Source organism: Notechis scutatus, chromosome 13 (genome assembly GCF_049901735.1).
Source record: "Notechis scutatus isolate UNSWTSFEM ecotype Mainland chromosome 13, rNotScu1.2, whole genome shotgun sequence".
Taxonomy (NCBI): domain Eukaryota; kingdom Metazoa; phylum Chordata; class Lepidosauria; order Squamata; family Elapidae; genus Notechis; species Notechis scutatus.
The window spans coordinates 7,671,778-7,690,337 of record NC_142021.1 but is presented as its reverse complement, the minus strand read 5'-3'; the positions used below and the strand labels follow the sequence as shown (position 1 = coordinate 7,690,337).

The following is an 18,560-nucleotide window of genomic DNA, read 5'->3' as shown; positions in this document are numbered from 1 at the left end:
GAATGGGGATTTTGCAGTAACCTTCCCCCAGGAGTGGGGAGGGAATGGGGATTTTGCAGTAACGTTTCCCTGACATGCCACCAAGCTACGCCCACCAAGCCACACCATGCCCACCAAGCCATGCCCACAGAACCATCAGTAATTTTTTTAATCCCACCACTGTCAAGGACTACCCATAGTAAGTTGTGATGGTTATAAAACAAGGCACTCACAGGACTGAGCTGATTTTACATCCTTTTGGAAGCATAATATAGGTGAGGGTGGCAGTTATGTACCATCAGTCTGCACAGAGAGAGAGGGGGGGGGGAGGGAGGGAGGGAGGGAGGGAGAGAGAGAGAGAGAGAGAGAGAGAGAGAGAGAGAGAGAGAGAGAGAGAGAGAGAGAGAGAGAGAGAGAGAGGAGAGAGAGAGGACTTGTTTAGAGGTCACCTTGGACTGAGGTATGTTTTAAATCAATCGAGATCTGTTTGCCGATTCTGGCTCTGGAGCTGAAGTGCCACTTAAGTTGGAGATAAAATTCCTGTTGGGACATGTTTCCCTTAACAAGACTTCCAGAACGATGGGATGCCATTGCCCTTGGGAGGAGAGAAGGCACTGAATCTTAAATATAATTTTCCAACCCAGATTAGGAGACGGTTCAATTCAGGAACTTTTCTTTCCAATCTGAGTTTTGTGGTGGGTTGGATGGGGGATGTTTGAGGATTCGATAGAAGGGAATATTTGTAGCTCGGGGTTCAACTGGGAGGTCCTTGGTGCTTTCTGAGCTTGGTGATTTTCTTGCAGATGTTTCATGACCCAACTAGGTAGCATCATCAGTTTGTAGAGGAGGAGGAGGAGGAGGAGGAGGTGGTGGTGGTCCTAGTGCTTTCTGAGTTCGTGGTTTTCTTGCAGATGTTTCATGACCCAACTAGGTAGCATCATCAGTTTGTAGAGGAGGAGGAGGAGAAAGAGGAGGAGAAAGAGGAAGAGGAAGTCCTTGGTGCTTTCTGAGTTCATGGTTTTCTTGCAGATGTTTCATGACCCAACTAGGTAGCATCATCAGTTTGTAGAGGAGGAGGAGGAAGAGGAGTAGGAGGAGGAGGTCTTTGGTGCTTTCTGAGTTCGTGGTTTTCTTGCAGATGTTTCATGAGCCAACTAGGTAGCATCATCAGTTTGTAGAGGAGGAGGAAGAGAAAGAGGAGGAGGAGGTCCTTGCTGCTTTCTGAGCTTGGTGGTTTTCTTGCATATCTTTCATTACCCACCTAGGGAACATCATCAGTGTTAGAAAGGGGTGGGCTTGTAGAGTAGAGGAGAAGAAAGACTGTGGGGTCCTTGGTGCTCTCTGAGCTCTGTGGTTTTCTTGCAGATGTTTCATAACCCAACTAGGTAGCATCATCAGTGTCTTGTTTCCTTTTTGCATTCTGATTGTTTTTGATTCTCTCTCTTTTGAATGGTATGTAGAGGTTGTTTATCTCTATATGCCCGCTGATGGCCAATTTGTCTGAGTGCCAAAAAGGACTGTTCTGTTTGAGTCACAATATTCAAATCATGTTGCTTTCCCTTTGCAACGCGACCCACAGGGCAAACCAAGAGCCCCTTTAGTCTAGTAGTGGTTAAGGCACCAAACTAGAAAGTGGGCGATCGTGAGTTCAAATCCTCCCTCAGCCATGAAAGCCAACCGACAATGCTCAACCCAACCCACCTCGCAGGATAGTTGTGGGAAAAATGAAGAGGAGCAAAGGCGTGTTGGATGTGTTTCCCACCTTGAGTTATTAGTAAAAATAATAACAATGAGATACAAAAAAAAAAACAAATAAGCTTATATATCAGTGGTGGCTAACCTTTTTGTGCCAAACATTCTGTGCGTGCTTGCAGGCTCCTGCTCACGTGCCAGCACCCAGAAGGCAATGTGCCCCCCTCACACCCCCTACGCATGTGCGCGCAATCCCCAGCCACCCCACCACACACCCCGCCGCCCCCTTACCTGCACTGCACCTCACAGCTGATTTTCGACAGGTTTGAGGCCTTTTTCGGCCTGCCAGAGGCTTGAGGAAGGCTTCTGCAGGCTTTGCAGGCTGAAAACTAGCCCCGTTTCATCACTTCCGGTATTTTCAGAAAAATAGGAAGTGACAAAATGGGGCTAGTTTTCAGCCTGCAAAGCCTGCAGAAGCCTTCCTCAAGCCTTTGGGAGGCCGAGAAAGGCCTCAAACCCACCGAAAATCATGCTGTGAGGCACGCACATGCACAGTGAGGTAAGTTTGCCTGCAGCTTGGGTGCTGGCACAAATGGCTTTGTGTGCCACCTGTGGCACGCATGCCATAGGTTCGCCATCATGGTTATATATGGTTCCTGGTCATTTCTTACTGACTGTTTCCCACTGTTTCCTCCTATCCAAGGCACCCTTTGGAACCTGTCCTCTTACGAACCCCTCAAAATGGTCATCATTAACCACGGTCTTCAGACCCTGACCAACGAAGTGATCATCCCTCATTCGGGGTGGGAGAATGAGCCGAACGAAGATTCGAAGCCTCGAGATGCAGAATGGAGTACGGTCTTCAAGAATACGTCGGGATGCCTGAGGTGAGAAACGGAGTCCGTTCAGCAGTTCCTTTGGCCAAAGGGAGGGAAACAGAAACAGAAATGGCATTCTGTTACTTCAGGTAACCATCTGTTTTATAGTCAGTGCTGGGGAATACTTGGCTGAATTTAGTATACACCTGTTTTGGTGTAAAATAAGTTGCCTTTGTTTGTAGAGCTATTTAGTCTTGCATTTGAAGTAGGCAAATATATTCAGGAAGAAGTTTAAGATCAACATGGTGCAGAATTACCCTGAGGTAAGATGGGCGGCCAATAGATTTAGTAAAGTAAAGTAAAGTAAAGTAAAGTAAAGTAAAGTAAAGTAAAATAAAGTAAAGTAAAGTAAAGTAAAGTAAAGTAAAGTAAAGTAAAGTAAAGTAAAGTAAAGTAAAGTAAAAAAGTAAAGTAAAGTAAAGTAAAGTAATAAAATAAGATAAAATAAAATAAAATAAAATAAAATATACAAATAAAATAATAAATAAAATAAAATAATAAAGTAAAATAAAATAAAATAAATAAATAATAAAATAATATACAAATAAAATAATAATAATAAAATAAGGTAAAATTATAAAATAAAATAATAAAATAAATAATTAAATAAAATAAATAATATAATAAAATAATAAATTAAATAAAATAATAAAATGAAGGAAGGAAGGAAAGAAAGGAAGGAAGGAAGGAAGGAAGGAAGGAAGGAAATAATTGGATATCAAGGATGATGGATTGAAACAGCCAGTTTAAGAGGGGTGGATTAACTGTTTTATAGTGGAAAAAGAACATTTTGAATTCAAAAGTGTTTTGAGTTTTCTTCAGGTTAAATTCCATAAGATCTGCTCCTTTGGGGTATTTCTTCTCCACAGACTCCGAAATAAGTATGGATACTGATACTAGGCTTAAAAATGATTTTTAGACATTGATCTAATGTACTGGTAATTATGGGGTCCTTGGTGCGCTCCGTAGTTTTTGATGTTTTCTTGCAGACATTTCATTACCCAACAAGGTAACATTCTCAGGGCTCCAATACTGGTAGTTGGAAGATAGCTTGATTTTGCAGTTAGAGGACTGTGAGAGATGCTGTCTCTTTATAAATGTTGTCTCTTTATACAAGATGCACTTTCTCCTTTTTATGAGCTGTGATTGAATACTATATCAGTCCTATATTTCTCATTTAGATCAACCAAGATGATCTAAAACAGGGGTCTCCAACCTTGGCAACTTTATGACTTGTGGACTTCAAGGTTGGAGACCCCTGATCTTTGTTAGTTATAAATGTTATAAATGTTGGTATGTTCCAAAACAGGCAAATACAGACATTTGGAGGGGGGGGTTGGATCTAAAAGGAAACTATTGTAAACTGACCTCTGTGATTCTCCATCTTCAACTACACGTGACTTCAAAAGACACAAATTAAAATTGTCTGTGTGTCTCTACTTACCTGCTCTATCTATCCATCCATCTTTCTCTCTCTCTGCTTACCTGCTGTATCCATATCTATCTATCTGTCTGACTCTCCATCCATTCATCCATCGATCCATCCATCTCTACTTACCTGCTCTATCCATCTTTCTCTCTCCTATATCTCTCTATTTATCTGTCTATCTATCTACATCTCTCACACTCTATCTATCTATCTATCTATCTATCTATCTATCTATCTATCATCTATCTATATATATATCTATCATTAATCTATCTCTGTCTATTCTCTATCCATTCATCCACCTCTCTATCATACCACCATCAATCTCTGTCCACCGATATCTGTTTGTACATCTATCTATCTATCTATCTATCTATCTATCTATCTATCTATCTATCTATCTATCTATCTATCTATCTATCCATCCATCCATCCATCCATCCATCCATCCATCTATCTATCTATCTATCATCTATCTATCTATCTATCTATCTATCTATCTATCTATTCTCTATCCATCCATCGCTATTATACATCCATTAATTTCTGTTCCTCCATATCTATTTGTCTCTCTCTCCCTCCCTCCCTCCCTCTCTCTCTGTGCCTCTTCTTCCATCCATCCATCCATCCATCTTATTGCATTCTTTTCTGGACCTTTGAACCAACAAGCAGCAAGAAATAAAGCAGTGCTAGTGGGAGAAAAAAAAGATTGATTGACCTCATTTTCAGGCGTTCTGTTTTACATTTGATCAGTTTTTTAGGCCAATATAAATAAAGAAAGGAAAATGAAATGAATCACTCAGCATGTATTTTATGTGCTTTCATAGCTCGCCATCCAGGCATCCTATAATAATAGAGATTTGTAAATGCTGACAGAGCAGTGACAAATGTTGATTGATCATCCATGCAAGAAACAAATAGATGGGTTTTTTTAACTTCTTCTTGAACGGAGACAAATTCCTGGTGAGAAAAAATTAAGCGAAAAGCCACACAAAAAAACAAAAGAAAGAGGCAAAAAAGGGGGAAAGAACAGAATACATACATATAAAACATAGATCTCAGTATAATGGTGGGAAAAAAAAGATTAGGGGAGACACGATAGCAGTCTTCCAATATTTGAGGAGCTGCCACAAAGAAGAGGGCGTCAAGCTATTCTTCAAAGCGCCAGAAGGCAGGATGAGAAGCCTCAGATGGAAACTAATCAAGGAGAGAAGCAACCAAGAACTAAGGAGGAATTACCTAAAAGTGAGAACAATAAACCAGTAGAATGGATTCCCTCCAGAAGTTGTGAGAATTTTAAGAGCTAAGGGGACCCTTGAAATAACTTAGGGTTTAGAAGTCTGACAATGTGATATATTAGTACTGCTCAGTGGTGGGATGGATTCTGGAGAACTGGTAGCGGAAATTTTGAATAGTTTGGAGAACCGGCAAATCCCACCTCTGACTGGCCCTGCCCCCATCCATTCTCTGACTCACATCGAGTCCCAGCTGATCGGCTGGGTCTTCTTTGGTTGCCCTGCCCAGGAGAACGGAGCTGGAAAGCAGGTTAGTGGGGCCTTTTGGGCTCGCGTGCCGATAATTGCGTGCATGCTTGCGCTCACGTGCCATCACCCAGAAGGCAATGTGCGCAGGCCCCTCCCCCCATCCCCCCCCCACATGTGCGCCAGATAACCAACAATAAGCTGGTGGGCGGGCAGCACGCACACATGCACAGTAGACCTGCTCTGAGCAAGGGCTCGTATGCCAGCAGTAATGGCTCTGCATGCCGCTTCGAGCACATGTGCCATAGGTTCACCACCACAGGTCTAGAGAAAAGAAGAATTAGGCGCAGGGGTGGGTTTGTACCGGTTCTGTCCACCTCTGTAGAACCGGTAGCTCTGAAGAGCAGCAGACATAGACCCGGTTCTATGGCTGCTGATGTTTTTGCCCGCCCACCCACCTGGGCTCTTACCTGATCTTTATTTCCTGATTTTTTTCAACTTCAGCTGCTGTGCAAGGCACAGCTGCAGTTAAAAAAGCAGGAAAAAAGGGCTTTTTGAAAGGCTGCTTCTCTGCATGCAGCATGCTGATGACGATTTACAGGCGTGCAACAGCAGCCTGCAGGGAAGCACATCGTAAATCACCGAACCTCGTAAATGACCGAACTGGTAGTTAACCCTGTCAGATCCCACCCCTGATTAGGGGTGACATGATAGCAGTGTTCCAATATTTGAGGGACTGCCCCAAAGAAGAGGGGCTGCCTCAAATTATTCTCCAAAGCCCCAGAAGGCAGGACAAGAAGCAATGGAGGGAAATTAATTAAGGAGAGAAGCAACTTAGAACTAAGGAGAAATTTCCTGACAGTCAGAACAGTTAATCAGTGGAACAGAAGTTGCCTTCAGAAATCGTGGGTGTTTCATCACTGGAGGTTTTTAAGAAGAGGTTGCACAACTATTTGTCTGAAATGGTATAGGATCTCTTGCTTGAGCAGGGGGGGTTAGACTAGAAGACCTCCAAGATCCCTTCCAACTCTGTTATTGTGTTAATTTCCTCCTCACCTGTATTGCTGCAACCTTTCTTTTTTAAAAAAATATTAATATTGCTATTGCTGTTGCATAAACTTGACAGCAAGGTGTGGATGGACGTGAACAGTGTGTCCTGCAATCTCGAGAACTGGCTCTGGTGAAAAATTTAACACCCTGCCAAGTTAATCATGTTATTTTTGGCTTCCTCTTGCTGGACTTTAAGGCTTCCTAAATCGGCACGTTCCTAGCATAGCAAGCCTTAGAAATGAGCCGTAGCAAAACCAGCTTTTATTATGGGAATCCTAAGCGCCTTTTGCTTTGGGACAAGCAAATGTTCCCTCGGAGAGATTTCATGAAGGTGGATTATGTCCCAGTCCTTCCTCCCCATTCCTTGGGCATTTCGCCCCCCACACACACACCATTCCCTAACATTTGGCACTGAAAAAGTGCCAACTAACTTCTTGATTGTGGCCGCGTCTGAATAAGAAGATTGCCGTTCCATTTAGTTTTGAAGATGTGCGGATTTCAACTCCCAGGATTCTCAGCATTGGCCACTCCAGGAGGGACTTCTGGGAGTTGAAATCCACCTGTCTGAAAGTTCCCAAGATGGAGAAGCATCGTTGTGTTATTTGCAAGGGTGGGATGGTCACAAACGTTGATTGGCAACCCACATTGCGTCCGGCTGAAATGTAATTCATTTGGCTTTGGTTTATCAAAGTTGTATCGAGGCTGGTCGATCATCATCTTGATATTCATACTGACCATCGACTTAGCTTGAGGGATGTAATGTATTGTGTCATAAGAACACAACCCTACCGAACCATCAAGAAACAAGGATGGTGTCATTATTGGATCAAATAGGTGTTTCTTCTTTAGAATACTTGCCCGTACGTCAGAATTATTAGAATCTTTTTTTAAAAAATTGGAAGATTCCTGCAAGTATTCTTTACAGCTTTTGTGTTTGTGTGTGTCTTTCTGTATCAAACAATCCCTGTGGATCATATGCATTAGCCCCAGATTTAGTCAAGTTATCAATCGACACATAAATACTGTGAAGTCAGCAGTGGTGGGATTCAAATTTTTTTACTACTGGTTCTGTGGGTGTGTCTTGGTGGGTGTGGTGTGGCTTGGTGGGTGTGGCTTGGTGGGCATGGCAGGGAAAGGTTACTGCAAAAATCTCCATTCCCTCCCCACTTCTGGGGGAAGGTTACTGCAAAATCCCCATTCCCTCCCCTCCCCACTAACCTGCTTTCCAGCTCCGTTCTCCTGTGCAGGGCAACAAAAGAAGACCGAGCCGATCAGCTGGGACTCAGGAGGCAGAGAAGAGATGGGGGCGGAGCCAGTCAGCCTTGGAAGCCATTTTTTTGGTCTTGGAAACTTTGAGGCTGCCACATTCAGTGCCTGGAACTTGGGAGGGGGGATTTCATAGTGGGGTAGAAGCAGTGGTGGGATTCAAATAATTTAGCAACCGGTTCTCTGCTCTAATGATTTCTTCCAACAGCCAGTTCACCAAACTGCTCAGAAAATTAAACAACCGGTTCTCTCCAACTGGTGCGAGCTGGTTGAATCCCACCACTAGGTAGAAGTATAGACTCAACAACATCCTTTTCTCAGAGAGTCAAGGACATGTTGCCCTGCACCTGGAGAGGAGTGTCTGGAGGAATATCTCCAGTTGGGGCGAAGATTGGATTGGATCATGTGATGGATGGTGGATGCAGGGGTTGGATTTTGGATTTCTCTTTTGGGAAGGGAAAACCCAGAACTCTCAGATTTGGGTTTTTCCCAGATGTGCCAATATGACAACTCTCATAAAAAGGAACTTTGAGGAAATGTTTGTCTTGGAGTTGATCGGTTTGGAGTTGGTTAGTTGGAATGCTGACATTCCCATCGTTCAGCTTCTTACGAGGAGAGCTAATAGTTCTGATCGAGCTCATAAAAGGAACTGCATTCAAATCTTTCCGAGGCTGGCGTGAACTCCAGTCCCGTTTCCGTTGATTGATGCAGGCCTGCCGAATCCCTTGTTCATTTCCATCCTCTGGACTTCCAGCTCAGCAGCTTCTCCTGGGAATCACTTTGTAAAAAAAAGAAAGTAATGAAGACTGTTCTACAACGCCTCATCACTGGAATGATCATTAATCCCCCGAAGGAAGATGAGGTCTTCTGTGTAGGACCGAGGCGTAGTATTTTTATTTTTTTTAAGACCGATGCACCAGGCTTGCCCAGAGCTGAGAAAACATTAGAAGTGACCTTTTCTGCTTTCTCGAATTTAGTGGTCCGGTTCCTTGCAGATGGTTAAGGAGCTCGGAAATAGATTGGATTATTCCTCCATTGCAGGGTTTTTGGGGGGTGTTTTTTTGTGCTTGCCTCTGACAGAGCCAGTTGATTAACTGCAAAAAAAAAAAAAAAAGAATCTGCCCATTTCCTTGCCTAGCAGAGGGTGAAAATAATGATCTTTCAATTCCAGGAGGGCAGATTCTGACGGAAAGTTACGGAAAAGTAACAATGGAACATCGGAACGATAGTTAACTACGGCTAAATAACTCAACAAGGTAGCTAACTTCCTTTGGCTGTTTGTCTGAAGATGTTTTGGCATTCTTGGTGCCCTCTCAGCTTGGTTGTTGGTTTGTAGACGTTTCATTATCCGACTAGGTAATCTCATCAGTGCTAGAAGGGAAGGGGGGGTTAATTGATGCGAAGGAGTGTGGGGTTTCCTCCCTGTTTATGTACACTTGCTGTCAGAGAAAGCCTGGGAAAGCCAGGGGGAGGAGTCAAGCAGGGAATTAGTCTGGAATCCTTATGTAGGCCAAGGGTGTCAAACTCAATTTCATTGAGGGTCTGATCAGGGTTGTGTTTGACTTTGAGGAGCCGGAGGGTGGGCATGGCCAGCTTGACATCACTTGTGTCGGGGGGACACCTGCGGTGGACAGGTGCTAAGGTAGGACTTCCCTCAGACCCTCCCTCCCTCTCATTATAATCTCCTTCCTTCCTTCCTTCCTTCCTTCCTTCCTTCCTTCCTTCCTTCCTTCCTTCCTCTTCTTCTTCCTTCCCCTCTTCCCTTCTTTTTCCATCCTTGCTCTCTTCCCATCTTCTTCTTTGTCTTTCCCCTTTCCCTTTCTCCTTTCCTGTTCCTTCTTGTATGCTCAAATGCAAAAGGACAAACAAACAGTTTGTTTTGCTAGCCCTCTGCCAGCGAAAACAGAGTCCGAGAAAACCATGTGTGGCCATCCTAAGCTCCATTTTCGCTGGCAGAGAAGGACCGTAGGCAGGTCCTTCATGGTTTCCAGGGTGGGCCCAGGGGCCCCGGAACAAACTGCCTGAATGAGAAGATTCCTGTATAACAGGCAGAAGCAATAAAGTGGCTCATTGAACTCTTTCACATGTGAATCGTGTTGTTTTGCAACTGACACTTGTCCTGCCAGCGTTTGTGGGTTCTCTGCTTGGCTGGAGAAGACCAAAGAGTTTTGGGAGGAGAAAACCAAGCAAAACTCCTACCAAATTTCTCCTTGGTAGGGGAAAACCACAGCCACAAACACCAATGATGTTCCCTAGTTGGATAATGAAACGTCTACAAGAAAACCACCAAGCTCAGAGAGCACCAAGGACCCCACAGTTCAATCCTGATCTACGAACGTTCTCTCCTGCTGGAAAATACTTCAGTTTGGATGTTGCCTAGAATTAGAAAGGCCTTGGTGATCCCTTCTAGTTCTCTGATTTTCCAACTGTCATACTCTTTCCTGTGGGTGGATATAAACTTGATGGCATCTTGAGCAAAGCTGAACATAGTTGGCTGATCGTCCTGCCCCACTTCCCTGTGGTTTGTCCCTGTGACTTGTGCACGAGAAATCATCATTCTCTGTAAGAACTCCAGATTGTCAGATCTGTTGGTGTTGATGTTCCCATGGTGTGATAAATAAAAAATTATCTCTGCTGTGAAACTCTAAACATGCCACCAACATGGTGGACACCAGCTGAGAATAAATTTCACAGTCATATGTTTGTCCTTTTCATGGTTGCCAACATAGCATTGGAGCTAAAAAAACACACCAAGGTTTAATGCAAAATAGTAAAGAGAAAGGTAAGGTTGCTTTGAAGTTTAGGATAAACAAAAGGTATAGTTTGATGGGGTCTTTTGGGGGGACTTTCTTCTTCTTGATCGCGGGCGAACCCTGGCGAGGAAAGCTTTGATACAATTAAGTAGGGAAACCGGAGCTGAATTTCAAAGATCAAGGTTGTTAGAAGCATGTTCTCAATAACTTATTGATGGTGCTTCGCAGCACCCATGTACAATTCTCGACGGCAGCTGCTGCTGTTGGAGAAAATATTTTTTGCACAATTTTTAAATTGCATTACTAGCCTAATGGCTTTGGTCAGCTAGGTGGCAATAACTAGCTCAGTGGTTGCCAACCAGTGGGCCAGGGATCATTAGTGGTCCGCAAGAAAATTTGGGTGGTCTGCTGAGAAGTGTCACCCCCAAAGCACCCCCCCAACGCAATTAATCCAGGCTGCGCGGGAACACAAGGTTTGTGTTGCTTGCATTGCGGACAACATGAGGTAGTGAGGGGAGGGGGAAAAGGGCAGGGGGGGAACTTGCCCCACTTGCCCCATGCTCCTGGCCTGGCCACCGGTCTGCTTCTTTCTACTTCTTTCTTCTTCTGCTCTTGGCTGCATGCAAGGAAAGCAGCAAAAATCTTTCTTTCTCTCCCCCAAACTCCACCAGAAATGAGTCTTTGGGACCCTGCAAGACCTCCTGCACCAAGAGGGTGTGTTGGCGCAACAAGTCTCACAAAGACTCATTTCTGGCGGAGTTTGGGGGAGAGAAAGAAAGATTTTTGGTGCTTCTGCTGCTTTCCTTGCATGAAGCCAAAAGTCTCTCTCTCTCCCCCGCCCCCTGAGAACGGAGCTGGAGATGGTATCCTGCGATCCCAAATAAAGAATGATCGATCGGTAGGAAAACGGGGTGGGGAATTTTCCTGCACACTTTTTGGGGGATTTTCCCAGGGTCTCTGGTCCGCGGGATTTAAAATTATGAGTTTGGTGATCCCTGAGGCCCGAAAGGTTGGCGACCCCTGATCTAGCTGACCTGGGTTGATTTTGAAAAGCTAAGTAGGACCAGAGCTGGTTATTTCCTGCAGGAGAGAGTTCACAAAATGCCCCCAAGGCTACGTAGACTGGGAAGTTGAGAAAACAAGGAAAAGTCATTTCTTTAATGTTGCCAACATGGATGTGCATTTATTTTTTTGTCCCAGGAGAAATCCAGCTTTTTATTTTTCACTCCTTGTCAGGCCTGAAGGATGACATCCATACATGAAGGTTCAATTAAGCTGATTGATTGCTAAAAGCCTGTGTATAGGGATCTTCTCAACTAGGGATCGGCACCTGGTTAGAATTAGATAGGGGTCAAAGGAATTAAAGGGAGGTTGGGCTTAGTTCATTGTGGCTACGTAGGGATTCTAGGCTGGTGCCTTTTTTTACTCTGCCCTCCAAATTCTGCCATTCCTATTCCTATAGTGACTACCCTCTTTGAGATGGGGAAAAGGAGAAGAAAAAAAGCTACACTGGCTTGTGATGTGGTAGAACTAAAGCACAGAATTCCACCCACATGTATTGTTCTGACCAAGACTTCCTGAGACAGTAATTCAGCACATGCTTAGTTAAAACAACTCTTGTTTTATTTCAGTGCTGGGAATTATGTTCATTCCCAGCCTGTAATGAGTCCCAAACAGTCTCTCAAGATAAGCACCCACCTTTCTTTTCTGTGAAGTGCTGCCGATAACAGAAGTGTCCAATGAACTAGAAAGAAAACCAACCGAAGTACAAAGAGCTTCAAGAATGAATCTGAACAGAGTGAACGACTTTGCTTCCTGCAAAGGTTTTGTCATCTTGGCCTGTCCTTTATAGCTTAGGGGAGGGGCAATCACCTCCCAGCCTTACTCCCGAGTTGCCCCTTTTGTTTCAGCTGCTTTTGCCTTCTAGCAGCTCTGCGCACATGCACACTGGGAACAGGCTCCCCTTGTTCCTCTGCCTTGCTGCTGCCAGACTCCAGAGGCTCCAGAGTCAACACCCCACTCCCAGATGGTCCTAGCCCCATCTCTGCATCGGACGCAGGACCTTTGTCCGAGTCCTCCCCAGACTCCCGGACTGGTCCCTGTTCTTCCCCACTGTCCGATTCTGTCACCATCTGCACAGGCTGCCAGTGAACCACAACACATATTTTGCAATCCAGGTCAATCCTGGTCTATAGTTTCTTCACCTTGTCAGAAGAAATACCACCACTCTTGTCTTTCTGCTGAAGATCTTTCCCTATGAAAGCTACCAAGCCAAGATTCAAAGTCGGGGCAAATATCTCACACATGTTGATGTGAGTAGAGAACCTGCAGTTTTGTACCCAGCTTCCTAGCCACAAGGTTAGGTGGCCATCTTAAGCTAAGGTGGCCATGTTCACCATAGTCCTACCATGTTTTTTTCCTTCTTTCTGCTGTCCTTGCATTTCTTTCCAACTGCTTGTTACCAGTCCACATTGATTCTTCTCCATCTCTTTATTGGGTTGGAATGCATTCAGACAACTCGTACTAGACTCTAAATTAGAACAAAGCCCATAACTCAGTTTTCAAAAATACACCTTTAAGGAGTGTAATGGATTGTAGTCTGGATTCCCAGGAGTGAGGGGCTGCTTCCCAGAGGGCAAAGAGGCAACGAAGCTTGGAATGTGTGGTAGGCAGAACAAGAGCAAACTCGGATCCTCCCTAGCAATTTATAGAGTAAATCTATAGTTATTGCAGACAATTGCTTTAATTAGTCCAGATTCTGTCTATAGGTGAAGAACAATAAAAGAAACTACTCTTAAGTCACTCTGCTTATCATTCTTGGCGCTTGGAACCCATCAAGGAGAATCTGAATTAACTTCCCAGTCTTGTCCAATCTCACAGCATCTGGTTGTTCTAAGGCTTGTATCCTGAGCAAGACAGCATATTTTGGTGCCCCTGTTAGAAACCACTTGAGTTCAGCTTGAAGTCTTCCATGCTAATAGCCATAAATTATGCAGCATTTTTAACTGCAAAGTCATGGCCCCGTTCCACTCAGCCTTTGATGCTTCATGAGTAACTTTGAAAGGTACATTAAAGGAGGTTCGGTTTGCATTTCACCTTGAGGGCACCACAGGGAAGGGTGGAACCAGATTTTTCTCTCTTGACTTTCAGAAGCTTCCAATGATGAGAGCCGTGTTGGCACAGTGGTTAGAGTGCTCTACTGCAGGCCACTTCTGCAGACTACCAGATGCCTGCAATTTGGCAGTTCAAATCCCACCAGGCTCAAGTTTGACTCAGCCTTCCATCCTTTCGAGGTGGATAAAATGAGGAGCCAGATAGTTGGGGGACAGGAGGCTGACTCTGTAAACCACTTAGAGAGGACTGTAAAAGCACTGTGAAGTGGTATATAAGTCTAAGGACTATTGCTATTCCTTCCTTCCTTCCTTCCTTCCTTCCTTCCTTCCTTCCTTCCTTCCTTCCTTCCTTCCTTCCTTCCTTCCTTCCTTCCTTCCTTCCTGTACAGTGGTTAGAATGCAGTATGACAGATTAACTCTGTGCCTGCAATTTGGCAGTTCAAATCCCACCAGGCTCAAGTTTGACTCAGCCTTCCATCCTTCCGAGGTGGGTAAAATGAGGACCCAGATTGTTGGGGGCAAGAGGCTGACTCTGTAAAACCGCTTAGAGGGGGCTGGAAAGCACTGTGAAGTGGTATATAAGTCTAAATGATATTGCTATAAGCTCTTGAGATGCCACCAGCAGTTTAGAGCAGGGTATGATTGTCGAAGTCACATCCTGCAGCTGCAGGAGACAGTTTGAAAGGCTGCTGCTCTGTTGAAGGACGGTTGTGTTCTGAAGGTCGTTCTGAGAAGCCAGGAGAGTGATGTCACCGGAAAAGGCAGAGCCACATTTTTCCAGCCTGTTTCGAATGGAAGTGAGAAACAAAGCACTTCTGGATTCACTTTTAAACCTGCTTCCAGAGGCCAAAATCCTGCTGCCAATGTGTTGTTTTTTTTTTTTGTACAGTATGTTTCATTAATTCATCAAACTTAGTGTGATGACCCAAAGGGGCGTGGCACAAAGGCAACACAGTCAGATAATCAGTAGGAGTCCCTTTATTAGCTCCAACTTTGCCCCCAATGTCCAGGTTACCTTCTGGCTGGAGAAAAACTCTCCCAGGAACAGCCTTTGGTTGCAGAGAATCAAGTCCAAAATGTGGTCAACAAAAACAGTAACTAAAAGTCTAATCAAGGCAAGATGAGGTAATTAGTCTGGCAGGGCAGGAGAAGGAATTCCAGATGTGAAGGCACGGCAGTAATTCAACCCGGTTAGGAGGATGCCAGGAATGCAGGTAACCAAAGTCAACACAAGATTAGCTCATGTTTGTTCCCAGCAGACGCTGCTCTTTTGCATCTCAGCTTGCATCTCTTTTAAACTCTCATTCCCAGGTGTGGCTAATGAAGGGAATCAGGGCCCTTTCCTCCCCCGTAAGCCATGCAACCCACATTGTTCCCTTCTCCGTTCCTCCCTGTGTGCCCTAGGATGAAGAGGGGGTGGGCCTGGGTCTTCCTCTGAACTCCCTCTCCCTTGCTTTGCCTCTCCCCTGCTCTGCCCAGCTGGACTTTGCCCTTCCCCAGTTTCCTCCACAGCCAACGAAGCCACACTCCCACTCCCTGTCAGCTGTTTGTCTTCCTCCTCGGATTCAGACTCTGACAGGGGATGGGGCATGACACTTAGGAATCTGTCTCACTTTACTTAAAAGACTGTTACAAAGCCTCTTGTTTATGGTACGTCAAATGTTTATGCCATGCTGGTGGGCCTTATCACATGCCCAACACAACAACATGCCCATTACAAAAGCAGTAATTTAGCCCTTCAAATTGTGTACATAATTCCGACACTACTACAGGAAATAGCTGAAGTGTACAGAGGTATATTTTGTGGTACCCGCAATAAAGCAGTATTTCGCTATATTTCCTTAAAATGTATATCTCTCCTTCATATCTATGGATGGTCAGGGAATGGTTATATCCAAAGTAACAATTTAAACATCAAAGCAACCAGGCAGAAAACATCAATAAACCTAACCACCAAATTGCAACAAAAAAGCATTTTGCAACACAGTTGACCAAATTGCAATATTTATGGTAATTATATGTTGGTGGATTCTGCCAACAACCTATCTGAATCTTCACATTTTCGTCAGTAGAAAGTCACCAGGGAAGAGTCGATCCAGTCTGAAGACCTGAAGACACATGGGGATAAAACCTCCTACAACTTCCAAAATTCAAGGATTTGGCTGGGTTTTTAAACAGTCTGCCCTTAGCAAGGAGACATAAAGCTCAGAAGCAGCTATCAAAAAAGATATTCTTCTAAACTGGGGCAGATAGTAGATAGTGGGTGGTTACTTGATTTCCTACACCAAAAACACTTCAGGTATTAGACAGAAAGATAAAGATAAATCTTCTGGAGATCTTCAAATCTGATCAGTCTAGTAAGGGTCAATTCTATTTTTATGGTTTGACTCAGAATATACGTTTAGTTGCAGGTTGCAAGATACATTGGATGGAGGAAGAGAAGAGAAGATAAAGGGAGGGAGGAAAATATGAAGGGAGGAGGGAGGAAAATGAAGAGAGAAACGAGGAAAGGAGGAGGGGAAAGGCAAGGAAAGAGAGAGGAAGGAAAAGTAGGGAAGGAAAGAGGGAAGGAAGTATTTGGTAAAAGAGTGAAAGGGAGGGAGGAAGAGCGGGAGGGAGGGAGGAGTGGAAGGAGGCAAGGAAAGAGAGAGGAAGGAAAAGTAGGGGAGGGAGGGAGGAAGGAAGGAAGGAAGGAAGGAAGGAAGGAAGTTCTGCAAAGTATGTTAAATGGATTAAATCTAAGTCAGCTTGTTTATTCTGGCAAGTGATTTAAAAGAAAAAGAAAAACCGCACACAAAACAGTATCTGAAGTTGGCTGCCTGAGTGCTGAAATCAACTGGCAATCTACAAGTGCCAATCTATCTATTTCTATCTATTCAAATGTGCTATTCAAATGTATTGCTTCAAGACTTCTTTTCCCTCAGCTAGTTTTAAACAAGAGTCTTTGCTACAAATCCAAGGTGACAGAGGATTACGGGGAAATGAAACAGGGAAAGTGTTCCGGTCCTTGGAAGTGCTCAAGCATTGAATTCAGCACTCAAATCTTGCTTGTGATATGAATCCCCATATTTGGTTCTGGGGCTTAGTCCCAGAGAAGTAGAAAAGACAATTGTCTAAAGAACCAACAAGGCAGATTCGCTTATCTTTGTCATGTCAACATTGTACGGGTGGAATTTATGGACAAATATAGACCAATCCTTCCATAGCTGCCTGTCAGGGTTCCGGCGATTGCCCTATTTAAATCATGAACCTCGAGCCAAGCTTCAAAAGAATCCAAAAGATTTATTAGGAGCAACATGTCCGGCATTAACCTGTATGAAGCCAACTCTGAGACACGTAATTTACAGTCACCTGTGACCCTGTTTCCCCATTCCCCTGGATGTGTCATAAATCAGATTCTCCAATGAAGCTGCTGGGTGTCATAAATCACGTTCTCCAATGAAGGATTTTCCGGGGCAGAAGATCCGGTAGCCTAGCTACAACCTTTGTAAGATAAGCGTGGAATGTACTTCTGCCGTGCTGCTCCTTCAGATTCCACCCCCTCTTGTTTATAGCAACTCAAAAACAAGCATAGGAATGTTTTACGGGTTGACACTGCCATTTTCTAAGATGGCAGCCTCCCAAGTATGAATATACACAAGGGTTCATGATTTAGGTGCTGAACACTGATCAGTGATAAGATTTGGGGAGTTAAGAAGCCACGAAAATTATTTCAGGTTTTTAGTGGTTGAATATCATCTTGGGTGTGAAGTCCAGTGGGAAAAAGCTGAATTATGTCACTACCTGTCCCAAAGCTGTTTTTTCAACTGAACTTTCTTGTTTTCCTTGAAAACGTTTTCTCTTCTGAAGAACTGAAGCAGCTTCTTGGATGAGAAGCGAAACGTCTTCAAAGGAAAACAAAGAAAGTCCAGTTGCCTCTTGAAAAAAGCACTTTTGGGACAACCATGACTTGGAGGATTGAGACTCTCCATAGATATCTCATTGCCTCTTGCACAAATCAACCTCGAATTGTGCCACTTCACAAAGGAGGAGATAACTATTACATTATTGCAAAGTTGAAGAAGTTACTAGCCCTGGCAGGATTCAAGCAGAGGGATGCACTAAGCACTGGGTTAAATTTCAGGGGTTAAGTTGTTTTTCCCCAAATACATATTTCCGTGATTTTTATGGATTCCATGAAGTTTGCCCTGGGGTTTTCCATGTCTTCTCTTTTGTCCTCTAATTAGAACCTTAATTCCAATGCTTACTAATGTAAGATAATAAAAACCAGTGTTCACGTCACTTTCCTGAAGCATTCATATCTCCTTTCCTCTGCCACCCCCAAAATTGGATGTTTTCAGAAGTGCGTTAGCCTAAACGATCCATTTAAAATTTTTCTTCCAAAGAGGTGACAGAAAATTAGTGAGGCGGGGAGTGTTTCAGGGAAATAATTTGATCATCTCTTCATTAAAATTCTATTAGGTTTCCAATAAAGGAAGGAGGCTTCAGAACCAGAGACAATTAAAACGTACACTGGAAAGATTTAAATAGGCCAAAATTGCACACAGTTCCAGGTGGTTTATTATATATTTTTTTTAAAAAATTACCACTCTCGGGCAAGGCTAGCAAAAATGTTTAGCAATATGTCCACCAAATGTTGGAAGTGTAATCAAACCCCAGGAACCTACTATCATATGTGGTGGACAAAAATACATACATGGATGGAAAAGATGATTAAGCAACATATAGATTTGAAGGCAGAAATATTCTTGTTGGGTATAATGCCAGAGGGCTATGATAAAGGGACTGTATATATCTATTGATAGCTGCAAGGATTGTATTTGTGCAATGTTGGAAAAATGAGAACACCCCATCAGATGAGGACATAATTCAGAAAATACTAGACTGTGCAGAAATAGATAGATTGTCATTAAAAATAA

General features: G+C 43.7%; 1 protein-coding gene across 12 annotated transcripts in view; it reads left to right on the top strand.

Annotated features, from left to right (window-relative positions):
* Positions 1–18,560, top strand: part of ARVCF (ARVCF delta catenin family member) — a 261,665-nt gene that overhangs the window by 193,840 nt on the left and 49,265 nt on the right. For all 12 annotated transcript variants that reach the window (XM_087942896.1, XM_087942894.1, XM_087942889.1 and 9 more), the window contains one exon: positions 2,375–2,558. In XM_087942896.1, the coding sequence (XP_087799022.1) occupies positions 2,375–2,558 (184 nt within the window). The remainder of the gene's footprint in view (positions 1–2,374; positions 2,559–18,560) is intronic.